The sequence below is a fragment of the Cyprinodon variegatus genome, unplaced genomic scaffold, assembly GCF_000732505.1.
Source record: "Cyprinodon variegatus isolate N-32 unplaced genomic scaffold, C_variegatus-1.0 Scaffold488, whole genome shotgun sequence".
Lineage (NCBI taxonomy): Eukaryota > Metazoa > Chordata > Actinopteri > Cyprinodontiformes > Cyprinodontidae > Cyprinodon > Cyprinodon variegatus.
The window spans coordinates 56,946-74,188 of NW_015150941.1; the positions used below are offsets into that span (position 1 = coordinate 56,946).

The 17,243-nt window shown below is 37.3% G+C and overlaps 1 protein-coding gene across 1 annotated transcript in view; it reads right to left on the reverse strand.

Annotated features, from left to right (window-relative positions):
- msh3 (mutS homolog 3) overlaps positions 1-17,243 on the reverse strand; it is a 51,353-nt gene that overhangs the window by 29,982 nt on the left and 4,128 nt on the right. The window contains exons 4-13 of the mRNA XM_015390206.1: positions 16,815-17,033; positions 16,555-16,671; positions 16,343-16,460; positions 16,111-16,250; positions 12,343-12,509; positions 8,414-8,523; positions 8,103-8,217; positions 6,949-7,033; positions 6,418-6,527; positions 1,513-1,645 (exon numbers count right to left, since the gene is read on the reverse strand). Coding sequence (XP_015245692.1) covers positions 1,513-1,645; positions 6,418-6,527; positions 6,949-7,033; positions 8,103-8,217; positions 8,414-8,523; positions 12,343-12,509; positions 16,111-16,250; positions 16,343-16,460; positions 16,555-16,671; positions 16,815-17,033 — 1,314 coding nt within the window. The remainder of the gene's footprint in view (positions 1-1,512; positions 1,646-6,417; positions 6,528-6,948; positions 7,034-8,102; positions 8,218-8,413; positions 8,524-12,342; positions 12,510-16,110; positions 16,251-16,342; positions 16,461-16,554; positions 16,672-16,814; positions 17,034-17,243) is intronic.

Consider the following 17,243-nt stretch of genomic DNA (forward strand, 5'->3'; position numbering starts at 1 on the left):
ACCTGCATTTATAAAACTGGAGGTTCTCTGAGCCTCGCTTCTGTCAGTGAGCCCCAGGGCAGCTGTGGCTATAATGCAGTTTGCCACCATCGGTGTGTGAGTGTGTGCATGAATGGGTGAATGACTAAATGTAGTGTAAAGCGCTTTGGTCAAGTCTCCTGACTTGGAAAAGCACAATTTGAGTACAGGCCATTTATCATTTATTTTACATGTCATATTGAATTTAACTGCACCATGTACTGGTCTCTCTTGACTTGGAATTGTCACTAAAGTGTGTTGTGTCTTGTTCTGATCCAAAACAATGAGTGCCAATATAGCTTATTGCTCTTTTAATGTTAGACTTTAAGAAAAAAAAAGTACCTTAAGTCTTTATGTATGTTACATCTGGTTTCTATTGCATCTCTCCAATGATGGACTTATATGTTGTTTATGTTCAATCCTAACAGGGGGCAGTGTCGAGATGACAGAAAAGAAAGAAGGTGGGTTATTTCTAACGACTATTGTTGATATTGTCAGTCCCACTGAAGACTTGTGCATCTAAAAGTGTAAAATAATGGCATCTCACAAACTAAAAGGCTGATTCCACTCCTTCAGTTGTGCATAAAGGTGAACCGTTTTTGCAACAGCAAATCAACATTATAATGAAGATAAAACAATTCCACTTCAAATAGAAGCAGCTCCATTTTCTGTCATCACCACCAATGTTGCAACATCAGATTCAAAAAAAGTTAATAATATCCATATTTTGCTTGGGATGGTATCTGATAAGAGGATATCCAATAATATTATTGCATGGTAACATGTCAAAAGCCTCATGTAAATGAAAATCATACCAGCGGAGCTAAAGCCAATGCTGCAGTTTGCATGTACCATATCTGCAGCTCCCTTGTTGCTCTTTTGTGAAAAACAAACAGAGAGCAACAGAAGACCACAGGCATGCCCTTCCTGCCAATATGTCAATGGTGCCATTGAGACACGGACCATTACACACAGACCCATTTATCTACAGAGGGGCAACATGGCAATTAAGGCCCCATTCTGTGTGCTCGTTGTGTGTCCACGTTTAAAGACATCACATCATTTTCTTTTAGCGGTAAATGAAGGAGACAGAGATGCGAGCACAGAACAAGAAATGAAGCCCAGACTCATGTGCTACAACGCTATCCGCACACAGACACACATACATAGACAACTATACAGATAAAAGGAATTATCGTGGCATTTAGTAGATGGGTCTGGGGGAAATGAGATTGTGTTGGGCAGTCAGGTAGGTGCCAGTGAGGTGACTGCTTTTTCCTGTAAATCAAAACTGCCATAAAAATGGACAAGGTGAAAGGAAAAAAAAAAATCATAATTGTTTTTCTGCCTTTTGTTTTGTTAAGACTATATATTCTGGTATTTTATAGCAAGATCTGCACAGAAAAGCTATAAAGCATACATGGGTAAAAATGTGAATATGAGTGTATAAATATATATAAATTAGAGTATATGCATGTCAGAGTTTTCTATTACCTTTCTATGATATATGCTGCAGATGCCTCTCTCCAGATCAGGCAAATGTGACAGCAGGGATCTTATAGAGTTCAGAGTTGGAGAGTCTGACTCCATTATTTCCTGCACAGCATTTTGTCTTTCTGATATACATCTGTAGGAAATAGAAAGCAAGAGACAAGGAGAGAGAAAAGGGGTGTAAATTACAAGGACAGGCTGAAAGGCGAGGAGTTAAAGCTATCAAACCTTCAATCCACTCAAGGAGCTAAAGACACCTTAAGAAAAGCTGAATCAGCTCTGATTGACATCATTGCTGCTGATTAGATTCTTTATAAATTACTGGGACACAACTGATTGCAGCTATAGTGGAGGCTTCAAGTGCCAACAATCACCTCATTTATTCCTGTTTTTATATTCAGTCATATAACAAATCTTACAAGAAAGACTAAACAATTATAATGCAGACTCTATATGTGGTTTCCAGCTCTACCTACTCATAGAAATCAGACCAATGAGCACAGCAGACAGGTCAGGGCTAAAGCTGGTTTAGGAAAGAGTATAGAACAACTGCAAATGCAAAACTGAAAGGTTGGGCAAAGGAAGCATTAATCAGACAAGCAACCCAAAGGCCCATAATAGCTCTGGAGGAACCTCAGAGGTCCAAAGCTCAGGTGGAGGAATCTGTTCAAAGAACACCTGTGTACAGCACAGGTCATGTTCATGGAAGATTGAGTGGAGGAAGGAAATCAATCTTGATTTAAAAAAGGAATATTTAATTAACTGAAATGGGTGTCACATATAGGTGCCCTTTCTGCGTTTTTATAATTAAGATAAATAACAAAATGTCTATGAATTCCACTTTTAGCTTATTTTTCTTATCTCAGGATTTTGAAAAATTATCTGCGTTAAGCTGCAAAGATCTATACACAAAGTGTAAACTAAACAGAACACTGCATTATTTAGTGTTTTTATATGCAGTCAGTTATGTTCTTTTTCCCCAAAGTTAGTTTTCCTTCTTTTACAGATCTGTGCCTGTGCAGGAACAGATGCCATTAAGTTAGAAGATGACTTAAATATATTTAAAGTGTTAGAAGAAAATTAAGACATAAAATAATAAAAGTAGATTAAAAACTGAATAGGGCTGAACTGTGCATAACTGTGACATTAAAAAGTACAGAACATTCCTCCGAACATGAGCATTAAAAAGCACCAAAGAAACAGATTGGAACGGGTTTAGAGACGGTGACCTGAACATCGTACTCAGAACAAAACGTCAAACATTCATGTATTGTGTAGCTTTGTGCCAGAACATCAGAGCATTTTGCTAATATGCAGTGTGTGACGAGGACTTAATCTGTCATGACATAATCTGGATTTGATTGATGTCTACATTCTGCAGAGATCTCATCTGTTTAATCTGAAAAGCGGTGCCCAATCAACATCTGTAATCCCTGCACAGCAAAGAAAGAGAAACACAGAACTGACAGACAATTTGACTGCATAAAAATAGAATTACACTGCCAAAACCTGGTGTAGTGATTTCATGATATAGTAGTTTATGGCAGAAGAGCTGAGTAACCCTTAAAACGTACTTATCAAAAATTTTACATATTTTCTTATTGCTGCTCTACAGAAGAAGGAATAGCTACACATCGCCTATATCGGCTCTGTAATATATTATTAGTAAAGTTATTTGTTCTGAATTTGACATAGTTGAATACATTTAAGTACATTTTTGTAAATTGCTTCTAAATGTAAGATGCTGTATTTTCCTTTTAGAGGTGGAGATAATACATGTCTTTTTTTTTTTTTACATGTCAAAATAAAAGCGCTACAGATACTCATGTTGAATATTTACTGTGGGCTGGAATGGGTAGAAAAAATTACCTAGTTTCTCTGACTGACAGGCCCACTTCCAACTATTTTGCAGAAATGTTAGTGAATGATATAGGTGTATAAATACAGATATAGTTACAGTGCTAATGTCAGGATTTTTTGTTTCTTCCCTTGCAGCAAAAACACCTTCCAAACTTAACAACTTAAACGTGGCAAAATAAAGAGGAATTGGAAAGCTACTGTAACTGTAAACCTACATTGTTTAATCTATACCCTCTGCAGAGACGGACTTTTTCTGCTACACCCTCCAGCATCTTTATTCCATCTTATTTTGGCTTATAAAACAAAACAAAAAAGTTGCTGCCCTTTCCTGCAGGGCTTTTTCCTTATTCAGTTTCAACTTTTAGAGCTACCTCGCCTCAAATCTGGAATTACACAATTTCATGTTTCTCATAGTGTCAGTGGTTGACAGGAATGTTTCTTGGATGAATACCATGAAAAGCTGAAGCTGCAGCCCTGCACATCTCCTAATAAAAGAGTATTTTTGTTTTCATGGCTGGGCTTTATAGCAAAGGTTTTTTGGATCTCAGTGGCTCAATGTCTACCAGGGCAGCCCTGTAGTGCTTGCTTATGATCGTGTCAGAGCAGATAAGTCTGGAGTAGAGGATAGGAAAAGAAGGCATTTACACTGTGGCACCAAAAAAATAAATAAAAAATAAATAAAAATACATGACTACAAGGTGGAGGATGACAGGTCCTCCACAGGCTGAAGCAGCGGACCACCAGGGAAATCTCTGTTATCACATTTGCTTGCCACTGTATCAAAACTGCACTTAACCCATTTACTTTTCCATTTGTATTGTCCACCTTTCCTCAGTATGACCTGACTCATATCAGAAAATTTGTTAATCATCAATCAACAATTCGATTCATAGGGTTTTGAATCGATACTGAAATGTGAAAAGCTTAACTGCAATTATGAGGCTGTGCCTTTTAGCTGAAAACTTTATCACGATATAAGCCTCTCAGATCAGGCAATATAGATATTTATTGTTTTTCTTTTTTCTTTTTACCCATTAAATTAGAAAAAAATAAGGAAATGTAAGCTCTAGCCTTAAGCCTTTTTAAACATAACTAATTTGATTTGGAGTTCACAAACGTTATTTGTATTTTTTTATTGATACTGATTAGATCTCTGTCATGATATTGTTTTTGCACCAAGCCCTAAATTTGCAATTACTCGAGGAATCTATACTTTTACTCCTATTAGTGCAGTATATTCTGTTATCATACAATCCTCCAAGCAGGAAACTTTTCAAATCTTGGCTCCATCAAGTACATTTCAGAGCTGAGTTTAAAAATGCTATATTGATTGCAAGAATGAACTTCAACAAGAAATTATTTCTGCTTAAGATAAGCCTAAAAAAGAACCAATTAGTATTTATGTACTAATGTGTCTTATTATGTAACTGTTACATGTATTCATTTTTACACATTATGAAAAGTATCAGCTCTTCAAAGAACAGTTTGCACTACAGTTACATTTGACATAGTATATACTTTCTATAGCCCAAAAATTGCATGAATTTTTTGTTCTAGTAAATGTCTTAAAAGGTGTAAAAAAGTATTCTGGTAAATTTACAAAGACACCAGAGGCACATCCCTGTTAGCGACTGCAGCAGATTCTGCCTTAGGCAGCTCTTTTTTTTTTCCCCCAACAAAACTTTAACATCGAAATAATGACTGAAATGTATCTTTTTAATAGCGGCATAAACGGCCCATTATCTGGGCAAAATAGTTGCAATAAACCCAAAGCAGCGAGGCATTGGTTCTGTTAAATAACTAAATAGTGAGAAAATTATATTTACAATTAACATAGAGAAATTGAAAACTGCTTCAGAGTCTAATTACTAAAATCCTCATCTAAAAGACAAGAATGAGATCATGCGGATAATTTCAGATTGAGGTAGATACAGTTTTTGATTAACAATGGGACAGTAAGAAGTGGAAAGATTAGCAGGCAGGAGATTCCAATTCATTCATACCCTCATGTGAGGACTGAATAAAAAGCTGGGCACACACATACACACCAGCTCTCTATAACATAGCAATACCCCCACCCCACAGCTTGAAAGTGAAATATATACGATGAAGATATGTGCAATTCATTTCTATCCATTGTTCAGTAAGTGAATTGTATGTTAAGGAAAGGCAGGGTTTTTTTTTTAGAAAAAAAAACTATTTCAAAACAAGACAACTCAAAGTGTTGTACATGAACAAAGCTTTAGAAAAGAAAGCAGAGGAAAGTATTTCATCATGTCATAATAGAGGTAGGTAAAGAAAAAAAGGCTTTAAACTAATAACATCCCTGCTATCAGCATAATAGATCAATCAAATGACACTCTATTAAGATAAAATAGGATTCCTGATTACTTTAGCATAGGAACTGCTTCTCAACGTCTGGCCCTGGTTTTGGAAGCAGAGTTGCTTTGTCTGTAGAGTAGACTTTATAGGACCTGATAGGTCTTTGTGATTGACACACTGACAACAATTCCAACTTATTTTAGTGCTAAGTTATTCAGTGAACTATAGACTAACAAAAATGTTAAAATAGTTTTCCTCAGATACAGGGATCTGATGTAAGGACTTTAGAGCTCTAGCTTTAGAGCTATGTGCTCTATTTTCTCAACTTATTGAGGATGCTGGCAGCAGCATTTTGGTATCTCTAGTACTGATGTTTATGCTAAATCTAGTAATTTGCTCATAAATATATGTATTGCTCTTATTGTTACTGTTTCTTACTTTCTTGAAAGTATTTTTAAAACTATAAATACAACATAGATGCAAGCTCCTCACTAGCTTCTAAACTGCTTTATACTGCTACGTATATGCCGTTATTGTTGCCTAAGCTATAACATACTCATATATACTCTTTTTGCCAGTTTTTTTTTTTATTATTATTATTTTTAGCCCAGGTACCAATGTAATTTCATTGTAATGCTGTCAACAGTTGTGAAAGTGACAGATGAATTCTAAGCAGAACCCAGTGATAGACAATGAAAGTGAGTTTTAAAGGTGTCCTGTACTCACTGCAGGTCTGTGAGGGGTTGGCTGACCCACTTCCGCAACAGTCTCCTCCCAAATGCAGTGCGAGTGTGGTCCAACACCCACAATAAACTTCCCCTCACACTCCCATCTGTCTATGATGCAGAGGGAGGAAAAATTAATAAACATTTTATTCTTTAATCAAAATGCAGCCAAGCATTTGGGGATAAGACCACAAAAGATAACTGGAATAAAATTGCCAGCCACAAGGTGTAAAGCTGTGTGATTGACATGCCAAGCACAAAACTTTGACTTCATTGAAAAGCAAAAAAAAAAAAAAATCTGAATATAATTTAACAGATATATGAATGAAGGGATAAAATAAAACTTAAGCAGTATTTTGTGCTTATAGATCTTTCAAAAACACACAAAATGCATTATGTCTTGCAGCAAATGTTAAGCGTAAAGCAAATATAAAGACAGCCTAAAGCAAATCAATTATCATTATTATTCCCACATACAATTTTATTTGTGCTTGAGACATGGTAATGATAAAAAGATGGGGTGAGCATTTACCTGATTTTTGAGGATTTCCAGGTTTCTGAGAGTCGCAGCACTAAGGTTCATCCCCTCCGATTCACAAGAAAAACGGCGAAACAAGCTGCATAAAACAAAGAATGGCATTAAAACACAGAGTGAAAAATACCTCGTATTGTTAGGATCGCATCAAAGAAACCGTAACAAGAACAAGTTACGGGTATATGTGTTATACAAAGCTGTTTATGCTCCAAATTAAACGGTTGCATTTAAATCTAAAAACGAACATGCGTGCAAGCTAATATAGCCAGTGAAGAGTCAGTAATCCAAAGTCCCTGTTTTTGTACCCAAAGAAAGTACTCATGGTTCAGTTATTCTGTGTATAGCTGTGTTTCATTTCTAGATGGGTCGAATAGCAGACCTATTTCTGTCATTACCTTTGCATATTAATCATTTTTTGTTTTTAAAAAGTAATCCGTTCTCAGCATGTTTCTAAGGAAGAAACATTGAGGCAAATCTCTGCTAGCTTACGGTAATTCTTATCACCAGTATCCATTTCCGTGAAATAGTCATTCAATAGTGATTGCTCCCATCAGCTCCGTCTATTCCCTTTTATCTCTAGGTTTACTTTTGTTTTACAAAGTACCTTTAACCAAGTTTAATCTGTGTTTTGTCATGCTAAGGATAATAAATTGTTATTACAGCAAGTGTTCAATAAAATCCGCTTGGCTCACTCTAAAACAAAATTTTACTTAAGGATAAACCGAGTTAATTTGGATTTGATTTGATTACATGGGATTCTATGCACTTGTTTGGAATTATATCTCTTTGTCTTTAATGGAATTACATGTGAATTGGAGCAAAATGAATAAGCATAATTCAATAGATCTAATGTAATGTTTATTAAATACAAATTATTTAGTTTTACTTGTAAGTATAAATCAAAATGTTAGGCCATGAAAAATCCTTTTGAAATTTAAGTGATATCTAACTCAGGATCTATAAACAGTAATGCTCAGCAAAGACAAAAAGCAACATTTTCCTGTAAAAGCTGCAACCATAAGGTGTTTAAAATAATCACCTTAAGTTGGAGAAGTACACTGAATATCTGACGACATATTTCTCTCTGGATGGCAAACATCAAATTTGCAGAATATGTTACAAAGCCTGTGAGAACATCTAGAGTCGTGTACCCTTCATTTCGAAGAACTCTCTCCAGATTAAATTCTTTGAGGTACTGGATGAGGGGCCCAAGGCAGCAGATGACCGCGCTCTCGAAAGAGGCCACAGTCGACAGAGAGCGCGAGTCTGGAGGAAAAACAAACACACAGTCATGTTCAGAGTTTCATCACTAAAACAGAGCCGTGAGTCATAGCTTATCAGACACATTCAGCGTTACTGCTGAGTAGCTGTCATGGTATTAATAGCAGGAGCAAATAGAGAAACATGCGCTGGCTGTAAAAGGTTTAAGTGGAACATAAAAAAGCTGAAAAGAAATATCCACCTTTCTCAGGGACATGGCAGTAGAATTGGACAACTGTGTTCATTGCAGACGTGAACTCAAACTCTGAGCTGTCCCTTCTCTCAACTCTGAGCCGGTCATCAGTCTGAGTACTAGAGGGGAACAACAACAACAATAAACTTAATTTATTATAACAATCACATGTTAGCATTGATCCAAGAAGGCAGTGTTGCTTGTGACTATTTGAACTCAGACACTCAATATGTAATCTCAGTTTTCCTTTTAAGAAAAACGTAAGGGAGGCTCCTTGTTGTGTTAAAGCTGACTCTAAAGTGATGCACAAGCCTCAGTCAGGCATAAAACCAAATTTTCCTCTGCATCTCCCTGGTGCACCATCATATCTCTCTGTTGCTCCATCCACTCTCTCAGTGTTGCAGCTCTCAAGGACTCTGTTGCTTTGTCTGCCGTGTTGTTGCCATGGTTCTCTACGCAGAACTGAAGCACTTCCGTTCTTCGCTTTTCCAGCACTCATGCACAAACACACAATCATCATATCTCAGTTCAACAAATGGTTTGTCCAGGAGCTTAGATTATATAAAACCAATCAATAGATAGCACATTGTGCTTGAAAAAAAAGACTGGAGCAATTAATCACTGAACCAGTCAGCTGCACCAAATTACAAGATTTACAAGAACAGCGAGTAAAGCAGTTATTGATCCAGGGTTGGTATTGCAGGAGCATTTCTGCAAAATCCTGGTGGGGCCCAAGCATTGTGAGGATTCCTTTAGGGAGGCTCAGCCTGATTTAAATTATACAGAAAAGTAATACAATTGATTCTGGTTCATCTTTATTCAAACAATTAAATAGATGTTCAAATGAAAACTGCAGATACCCTAGGTTATTGTGTCTTGAGATTTGCTTTTCTTTTTTGATTTTTTGAACTAAAAACATAAAATACAAAAGAATTGCAAACATTCACATAAAAAAAGGGATTTGACCTAAAACACACGTGCAACTCAAACAGCCATTAGCTAATGGCTCCAATTATAGCCATTTATCTTTACTGTTAATCAGCGCTGAAACAATTAATCGGATTAATCAGATGAATCGATTGTTGGAATAATTCAGTAATAGATAAATCGTTAACTAGAGTGCAGAGACTTTAAAACATGCCTTAAGCTGACAGAGAAATCAACTTAGATTAGTAATCATATCAAATGTTAATAAAGAAAAATATGTAAACATTTTGGATTCAGACAAAGAAGAACTCATCTGTCAATATGCTCTTTCTAGAACTCCTCAAGTGGAAAAGTTTGAGTTTCATCTGGTTTAATTTTGTAAAAAGCAACATTTTGCTATCAGATTATAATTGAAGAACTAATCAACAGCTTAATCATTTGCAAAATAATTGTTAGTTGCAGTCCTACTGTCAGTATAACATGAAGAATTAAAATGGAGAGAACATAAGTTTCTGACAACATCCTATTGGATGAAAGAATACATTATATTTTTCTCGTGTTTTCAGATTTTATTCTGTTCATGTACGTGACCTTTAATAGTCTTACTTGAATTATGCCTTTCATATTAAAGCTTCACCTCAGTATTTGCAATGCATCCCCCTCTTTCAATGCATGTCTACCCTTTTATGTCCTTCACATGATAAATTAAGTACATAATACAAAAGAAACATAAATAAATAAAACACTTTAAATAATGTAAGTCTCCCTAAGGTGGAAATTGTTGTGCCCAGTTCTCTGTCCTGTTATCGCCTCCCAACCTGTCCTGAGCTAACAACAGCTGGAGAGATGCAACTTGACAAGTTGGTTTGCCATACATTTATTTATTAATTTATTTGGTCATTTAAGAATTTGCTTACTTTTATTTCAGTTTGAATATTTATTCATTGACATTCTGTTAATTCATTTATGAAGTTTGACATTCTGGCCTTAAATTATATCTTATGATTGTAATCATCATGTCATAATAATTGTCATTCCATAAATAGTTTCTGCTCAGTGCTTATTTTTCATTGATTTGCAGTGTTTTTGAAGTAACATGTTATCATGAATTGCAATACTGAAATTTGGTGATATTTTAACATCAGTCACATTAATGGTTGGGGCCACTCTGACAGCTATAAACAATAAAACCAAATATATGGTTAAGTAAGAAACACTCAGAGAACATTATTAATGTGTGCCCCAGATATAGGGATTTGATTAACACCTGTGGTGAAAACAATTAAATCCCCTTAAACACACAGTTTTAAAAATAATTTGTAGTTTTATTTATGCTTTTATCTAAGTCCTGATAAATTCAGGACATTTGCATCTAATATTAAGTCACCTTAAACCTCATGGTAACATGTTAGCTCCCTCTCAGTCTGAGGGAATAAAGCTACCAACAACGCACCCAGTCACAATCAACCTCTCAGGGACTCATTACCAGCCACTACATGGACACAAGCTTGTTGTCAGGGGTCCCGTCTCGTCATAACACCCTGGAGACAGAAACACCAACACACTGACGTCAACAGCCACAAAAATCCCTCCATTCAGACGCTCTCCTGGGTTGATCCTTTAATGTTAGTCATCCAAACATTTGTCTCTGAAAGGGTGATGCACAATGCATCATTTCTCTCAGGTTCAATCGTTAAAAACAGTGAAGACATAATTAGTGATAAAATTTCTGTCATTAAGCTTCATTTGCTGGTGATGGGTAATAAATTCATCTGAGACAAAAGAGCCCAAAGAGGAGTTTTGTATCTGATAGTTAACTCCCAGAGGAACCATGATTATTAACAAAACGAAAAAAGAGAAAAAGCAGCTGCAGAAAAGATTCAGGAGAAGATCAAGAGCTAAGGACCATCAAGAAGTTTAAGACAAAAGGCGCAGAAAGGGGCAAACATTTCTCCTGGTTGTCTAACTACTGACTTACTGTAGGTAAAGTCCGTTCACTTCGTCTCTTTCTCTCATCTATATTTACACCATTTTGGGTCATGGCCGGCCTCCAGAGGACGTCATCGGCACCGATGTGAACATGAAGGACGGCATGACAAAGCAGCTCAACGTCAGCAGTGCTCGCCATGCATCAGTCAGAGAATTAAAAACAAACCTAATTTCTTTGTCCGTTTTATTCAATAGCTGAGAATAAATCCCACTGATGTTAAAGAGAAGTTTGATTTTGTAAAAACTGAAGTCATACATTGACTAAAGAATGCAATCACTAAAAACCTTGGATGGCTGAGGCTCATGCGGTGAAAGAAAGCCTAAGCTTCACGGTTTTAGAATATTTTCACAGTGTTTAAGCTCATTCCTGACTAAACGTTGATGTGAAATATTGATTGTTGCTCCTTTATATTGTAAGTTTATAAGAAGTGAATGTCAGGAATATAATTTTTCTGCACCCTTTGTTTGAAATAAAAGGTTTTGCTTCATTTAAAAAGTGTTAGATTAATTATTTCTACAAGGCCAATTGCTATGAATTATCTTGATAAACCTCATTAACTACTTTACTAATTCTGCAGTAACTGCAACAAGCATTTTCTCTAAACTTTGCTTAAACTCAAGAATTAAACTCAAGACAGAATGACATATTGTGTTACAAATCTATAACTCTATTTATTTTAAAATAAAAAACTCTTGCAAAGTAAATTAAAAAGTTGTCTGTTTGAGGAAAACTTGTCGACACACTTAAAAAGCAAATGAATCTCAGACCTGCTGAGATCTGTGCTCTAAAGTCCCGATCTCATAACTGCTAACTGAGCTCCCATTGATTTCCTCCCTAAGCCCAGAGAGCTCCACAGCGTATAGCCATCCTGCCTGGGGAAATATAAACACAATGCCTCAGAATGAAATAGCACAAACTCTCAGAGCCGCTCAGCTTTTTTGAAGCTCAGACCAACAGAAAAGAAGTCTGTGATGCAGGAGATGGGGATCTGTCGCCCCCTAGTGCTCTAACAGCAGATTACCTGGCATTAGCAATACTGAGGAGCAGTTTGGAGGTTTGCTCTGAAAGGTCTGAAGGCACCAGGACCTCAACTGGGTTTATCTTCAGGATACGGCTCTCCAGCTCAGAGCGAGACGGGCCATCGGTGAAACAGTCGAAGTACACATCTCCAGTGGTGGGCTGAACTGCCTACACACACAAAATCCAAAAACTGAAGCTTACAAACAGGAAAACTAGTTTGATCATATAATAATAATAATAATAATTGAACTTTAATGATCTCACGTTGGAGAAATTTGTCTCTGCATTGAATCCATCCCCTTAGGGATGCAGTGGGCTGCAATTGTGCGTTCCCCAGGGAGCAGTGTGGGGTTAAGGGTTTTGCTCAGGAACCCAGAGAGGAGGCTGTGGGGATCGAACCCGATACTTGCAACCTTGTCAGAGCACAAGCACATGGCTCTAACGAACTAACCCAACACTCCCCTTAATAATCTATATTTATATCTATATTATAATTATATTCATAAAATAATTTTTTTTTAAGTTTCAGAATCAGTAATTGATCAATTTTTTTTTTTTCGGCCTAGCATTTATTTTTCATTACAATTTTGTAGCTGAACTGGAAAGACTTGCTGAGACAGAGACACCATGCTTTGGTTCAGTTCTCCTAATTATCGTTCACCTCCAGCTAGTGTTTTCGTCAAGTCTACACCAACCGAGACCAAGATAAGACCATATAAGGACTTGGTCTTGAATGCAACACTAACACCTAAATGGGATTTTTTTTGTTTTGCATATTTTCAGCAATATGACATGTTCATAGTTTTTAGCTCACAGGTCATGTTCAGTCCTTCTTTACACTGCGAAATACCTGGTGACCCCATCCTGAAAATTGGTGTATGAATTAACTTCTTCCTTCCTCTCAGTGAATGTGATGATAAAAAAATTTGCCTTAAGACCCTATGTAGTGAAGAACACGCCCATGCAATCAGCATATGATAGCATTTCAGTCTATTCAGATAAAGCTTGAAAAGTTAAGTTTAGGCAACTAGACGTGAAGTTTTCTAGAAGACGTTTAGCCTTTCATCCAAGAGGCTTCTTCATTTCTAACTAGTGTATGGGAACACAGAGTAATATACTGTAGATGTAACAAACGAATTTGGGTGGAAAAAAAAGTTATCTTTAATCACTTCTACTGGATGCACCATTTTCCAGGTAAACAAAGATGGCTTCCTTAAACCCCTCTCACAAACCATCTGTCTTCCTTGGCCAAAATATGGACGTTGTTTTCTTCAAACAATTGTCCTTTAGCCTTCAGGTTTAGGTGAACAGCTAAGATTGGTCCTGAGGAGCTGGCTGACCCTCCCGTGACCTCCATGACCTCCATGGCCCATAGATGCTCTGACCTGGATGACTAATAATCTTCACAGACAATCAGATATTTCCCAACTTTTGGACAAAATATACTCAAACAACAATATAATTTGTAAAGTTAGGTATATATTTATTCAATTGTATAGTTTTTTACAAGATTTACTGAAAAAACACAGCAAAATCTAATTTTTACTCAGCATTTGTTCTTAGTTGTACTTCTGATATCTGTGGTCATGTATTTAATTACTGACATAATCAAATCAATAAATATGAATATTAACACGTCACAGATTTAACTTAACATAAACAATTCATATTCATCTTTACTTCTAAATTTGAAAATCAAAAAACTTTGTTTGATTTTCTTGAACTACTTTTTATCCAGTTGCCTTATAAATCTGCAAATAAAGATTTCAGTATAAAAAAAACAGCATTAATTAACAACTTCACATACGGTTAAATTGAAAAACAATATAAATTTTTGGGGGCTGGTAGTAATCTTTAATTTTAGCTGTAGGTAGATTACAAGGGGGGAAGTCATTAAAGCTACAGTGTGTAATTTTCAGCGACATCTAACGTCCAGCATGCAGCAACATGAACATCTCCCCCCCACCGCTTCTCCCCCCCAACAGTACGGCGAGCGTTACGGGACAAAATGTCTTCCACGACGTCCGCATCACCTACCTTCTCAAGTGATGAGGTTTGTTTACATACATGCCATCTATTGTTCAGTACCGTCTCAGTTCATCTCTCTCAACTTGCCGTAGTTACTTTCGAGCGTAATGGGCGATCTCGCAATCGCTAGTTTGTTGGCTCTGCGCTGCCGTAGCGCAAAGATGTCTGCCTCCATGGCTGCGAGACCCGCTCCTATGTAATTATAAATAACGAATTCTAAGGCAACGCAAATATTAAGGTTAAAGGAATAGTACACCCAAAACATGATTAGCCTTCATTTTCTACTCACCCCCATGCTGACAACACTCTGGAGTACTTTTTTGATATCTCAAATGCATCTGGAGATCTGGGAGGCTTCTTGCTGTCTGCTGACATTCAAATAATGGAGGTCTATGGTGCCCGAGGCAGAAAGGTCCATAAAAGTCCACAAAAAACGTGTCAATATTCCTCCATACTGCTCGTCCAATGTATTCCAAGTGTCCTGAGTAGGTAGCGTCCATAATTTACTCGATACGAAGTCATTTAGAATGTTTTTAGAGCATAAACAGTAGTGTATAGGATTTCCTAAAAGCGCGTTCACGAGTCTACGGAAACCGCAGCAGACCAAACCAGACGAAAGTGCGCATTCAGCGTCTGCTCTGCCGATAATGCAAGCGTAGAAGAAGAAATGTGCTGTTTACCTGTGCAAAGAAAGAAACAACGAAAGAAAAATGTCTGAGGACTTCAGTGTTGAGGAAGAGCATGAGTTCTTTGCCGAGCTGAATGCGCACTTTCATCTGGTTTGGTCTGCTGCGGTTTCCGTAGGCTCGTGAACTCGCAGGCGCGCGCTTTTAAGAAATCCTATACACTACTGTTTATGCTCTAAAAACATTCTAAATGACTTTGTTTCGAGTAAATTCTGGATGCTACCCACTCAGGACACTTGGAATACATTGGACGAGCAGTATGGAGGAATATTGACACGTTTTTTGTGGACTTTTATGGACCTTTCTGCCTCGGGCACCATAGACCTCCATTATTTGAATGTCAGCAGACAGCAAGAAGCCTCCCAGATCTCCAGATGCATTTGAGATATCAAAAAAGTACTCCAGAGTGTTGTTCAGCATGGGGGTGAGTAGAAAATGAAGGCTAATCATGTTTTGGGTGTACTATTCCTTTAAGAGGCTGAGCTCGTAGATGATGATAAATAACATAGTTATGTATAATATATAAAATTTCTGACTGTATATCCCTGTAATTATTACACACTGTAGCTTTAAGCACAGGTCACCAGGCTGAGACACCAATCTGAGACGGCTGCTTCGAGGACCAAGGACTCAAAACATGGGTGGCATGGTTAACGCCCTTGTGGCGCCGCTGCACCTCTTTTATTGCATTTTCAATTATAAATGTGGAATTAAGACTAAATCTCAAACTTAATATTTCAAAAATACATTCTTTTGAACCATCCTGATAGGTTAGGAATATATATTTCACAGCTGAGAAAACTTGAGTTTTATTGGCACAGACTACTGAGGTTATAAAACATTGACTTATGTTAACTAGAAGAACATTTGCATCCCTGAGGCCAAACAATTTGTTTTCATTGTTTTGTTTTGTTTTTATTTAACTGAAAAAGGAATGGCTAAAATGTTCTTACAGTTCTAGAGTTCCAATAATTTCAGTATCAGTATGCTTAAAATTGTTGGACATAATACCAAGTTGCTTGTGTTCAGTTGTAGTTTATGTTAATGCGACTTACCACCACCCCGACAGAGAGCTGCTTCTTCAGTTTGTCCCAGTTCTCACTGATGCACAGCAGGAAGCTGTCAGGAGGGTCTAACACTACATCTGCAGAGCCCCCCTCCTCCGTATCTGCCACTCCGCATACCGGGTTTACGTCTGAAAATAATACCTCGTCAAGGTCATCTCCAAGACATGCTGGCATAACAATTTGAAGGACATATAGAGAAAGACAATGTCTGTAAGAATACCTTCTCCCACCAGAGTGGACTTGGTGTACAAGGCGCTAAGCTGACGGCTGAACAGAGCATTTCTGTTGCTCCCTGAGGCCTTCAGCGCAGATGTTTCTGTCTGTTTCACAACACCAACCTAATAACGACAGGCAGGAGACATAAGACAAAACAATCTCTGCTAACAGTGTGGATTGGAGAGCAGAAAACGTTATAGAACAGCTATCTGATACCTTGTGTCCATGAGACACCAGACGTCTGACATGGACGAACAGGCGGTGAGTGGGGATGCTGCACGTCATGAAGTTATGATCCAAGTGACAAATTATATTCAGCTCTTTTGCAGCAATCTGTTTAAATGGAAGCATTCGAATGATTACTCCACCTAAATCTGATTTTTATTCTCTCCACCTCCAGCAAATCAGAAAAAGAAATACTGGAGCTAAATTTCCATTTGGTTACTTATGTATTACCACAATGTTCAATTTCCCACCTCTGCATCTTCTCCAAAGAACCTGTATTTGTAGCCACACTCCACTGCCAATAATGCATCCTTGTGCTGTTGTTTCAGCTCCATGACCTGCTGCTCCAGGGGTGTGTAGGTGCTTCTAGAGCGTCTGCAGGGGGCGCTAGAGTCTGATGGAGGACTCACCTCTGCAACCTTGTTTCCTCTTAATCCTCCTGACTTTGCAAACAGAGACAAGCACAGTCCCTGCTGGAAAAAAGGCACACAAAAAAAAAAACAAGACAAGCTGTGGTTAAATCAGGAACCCAAAATTAGAAAAATAGAAAGAACCATCCAATTCTGAGGGGGAAATAATATTTTTTGCAAAATAAATGTATTTAATATGTTAAAATTTAGTTATTTTGGTTTATTAAGGTGCTGAATACAAAGGTTAGGCCCTTTTTTCAGAAATGGATC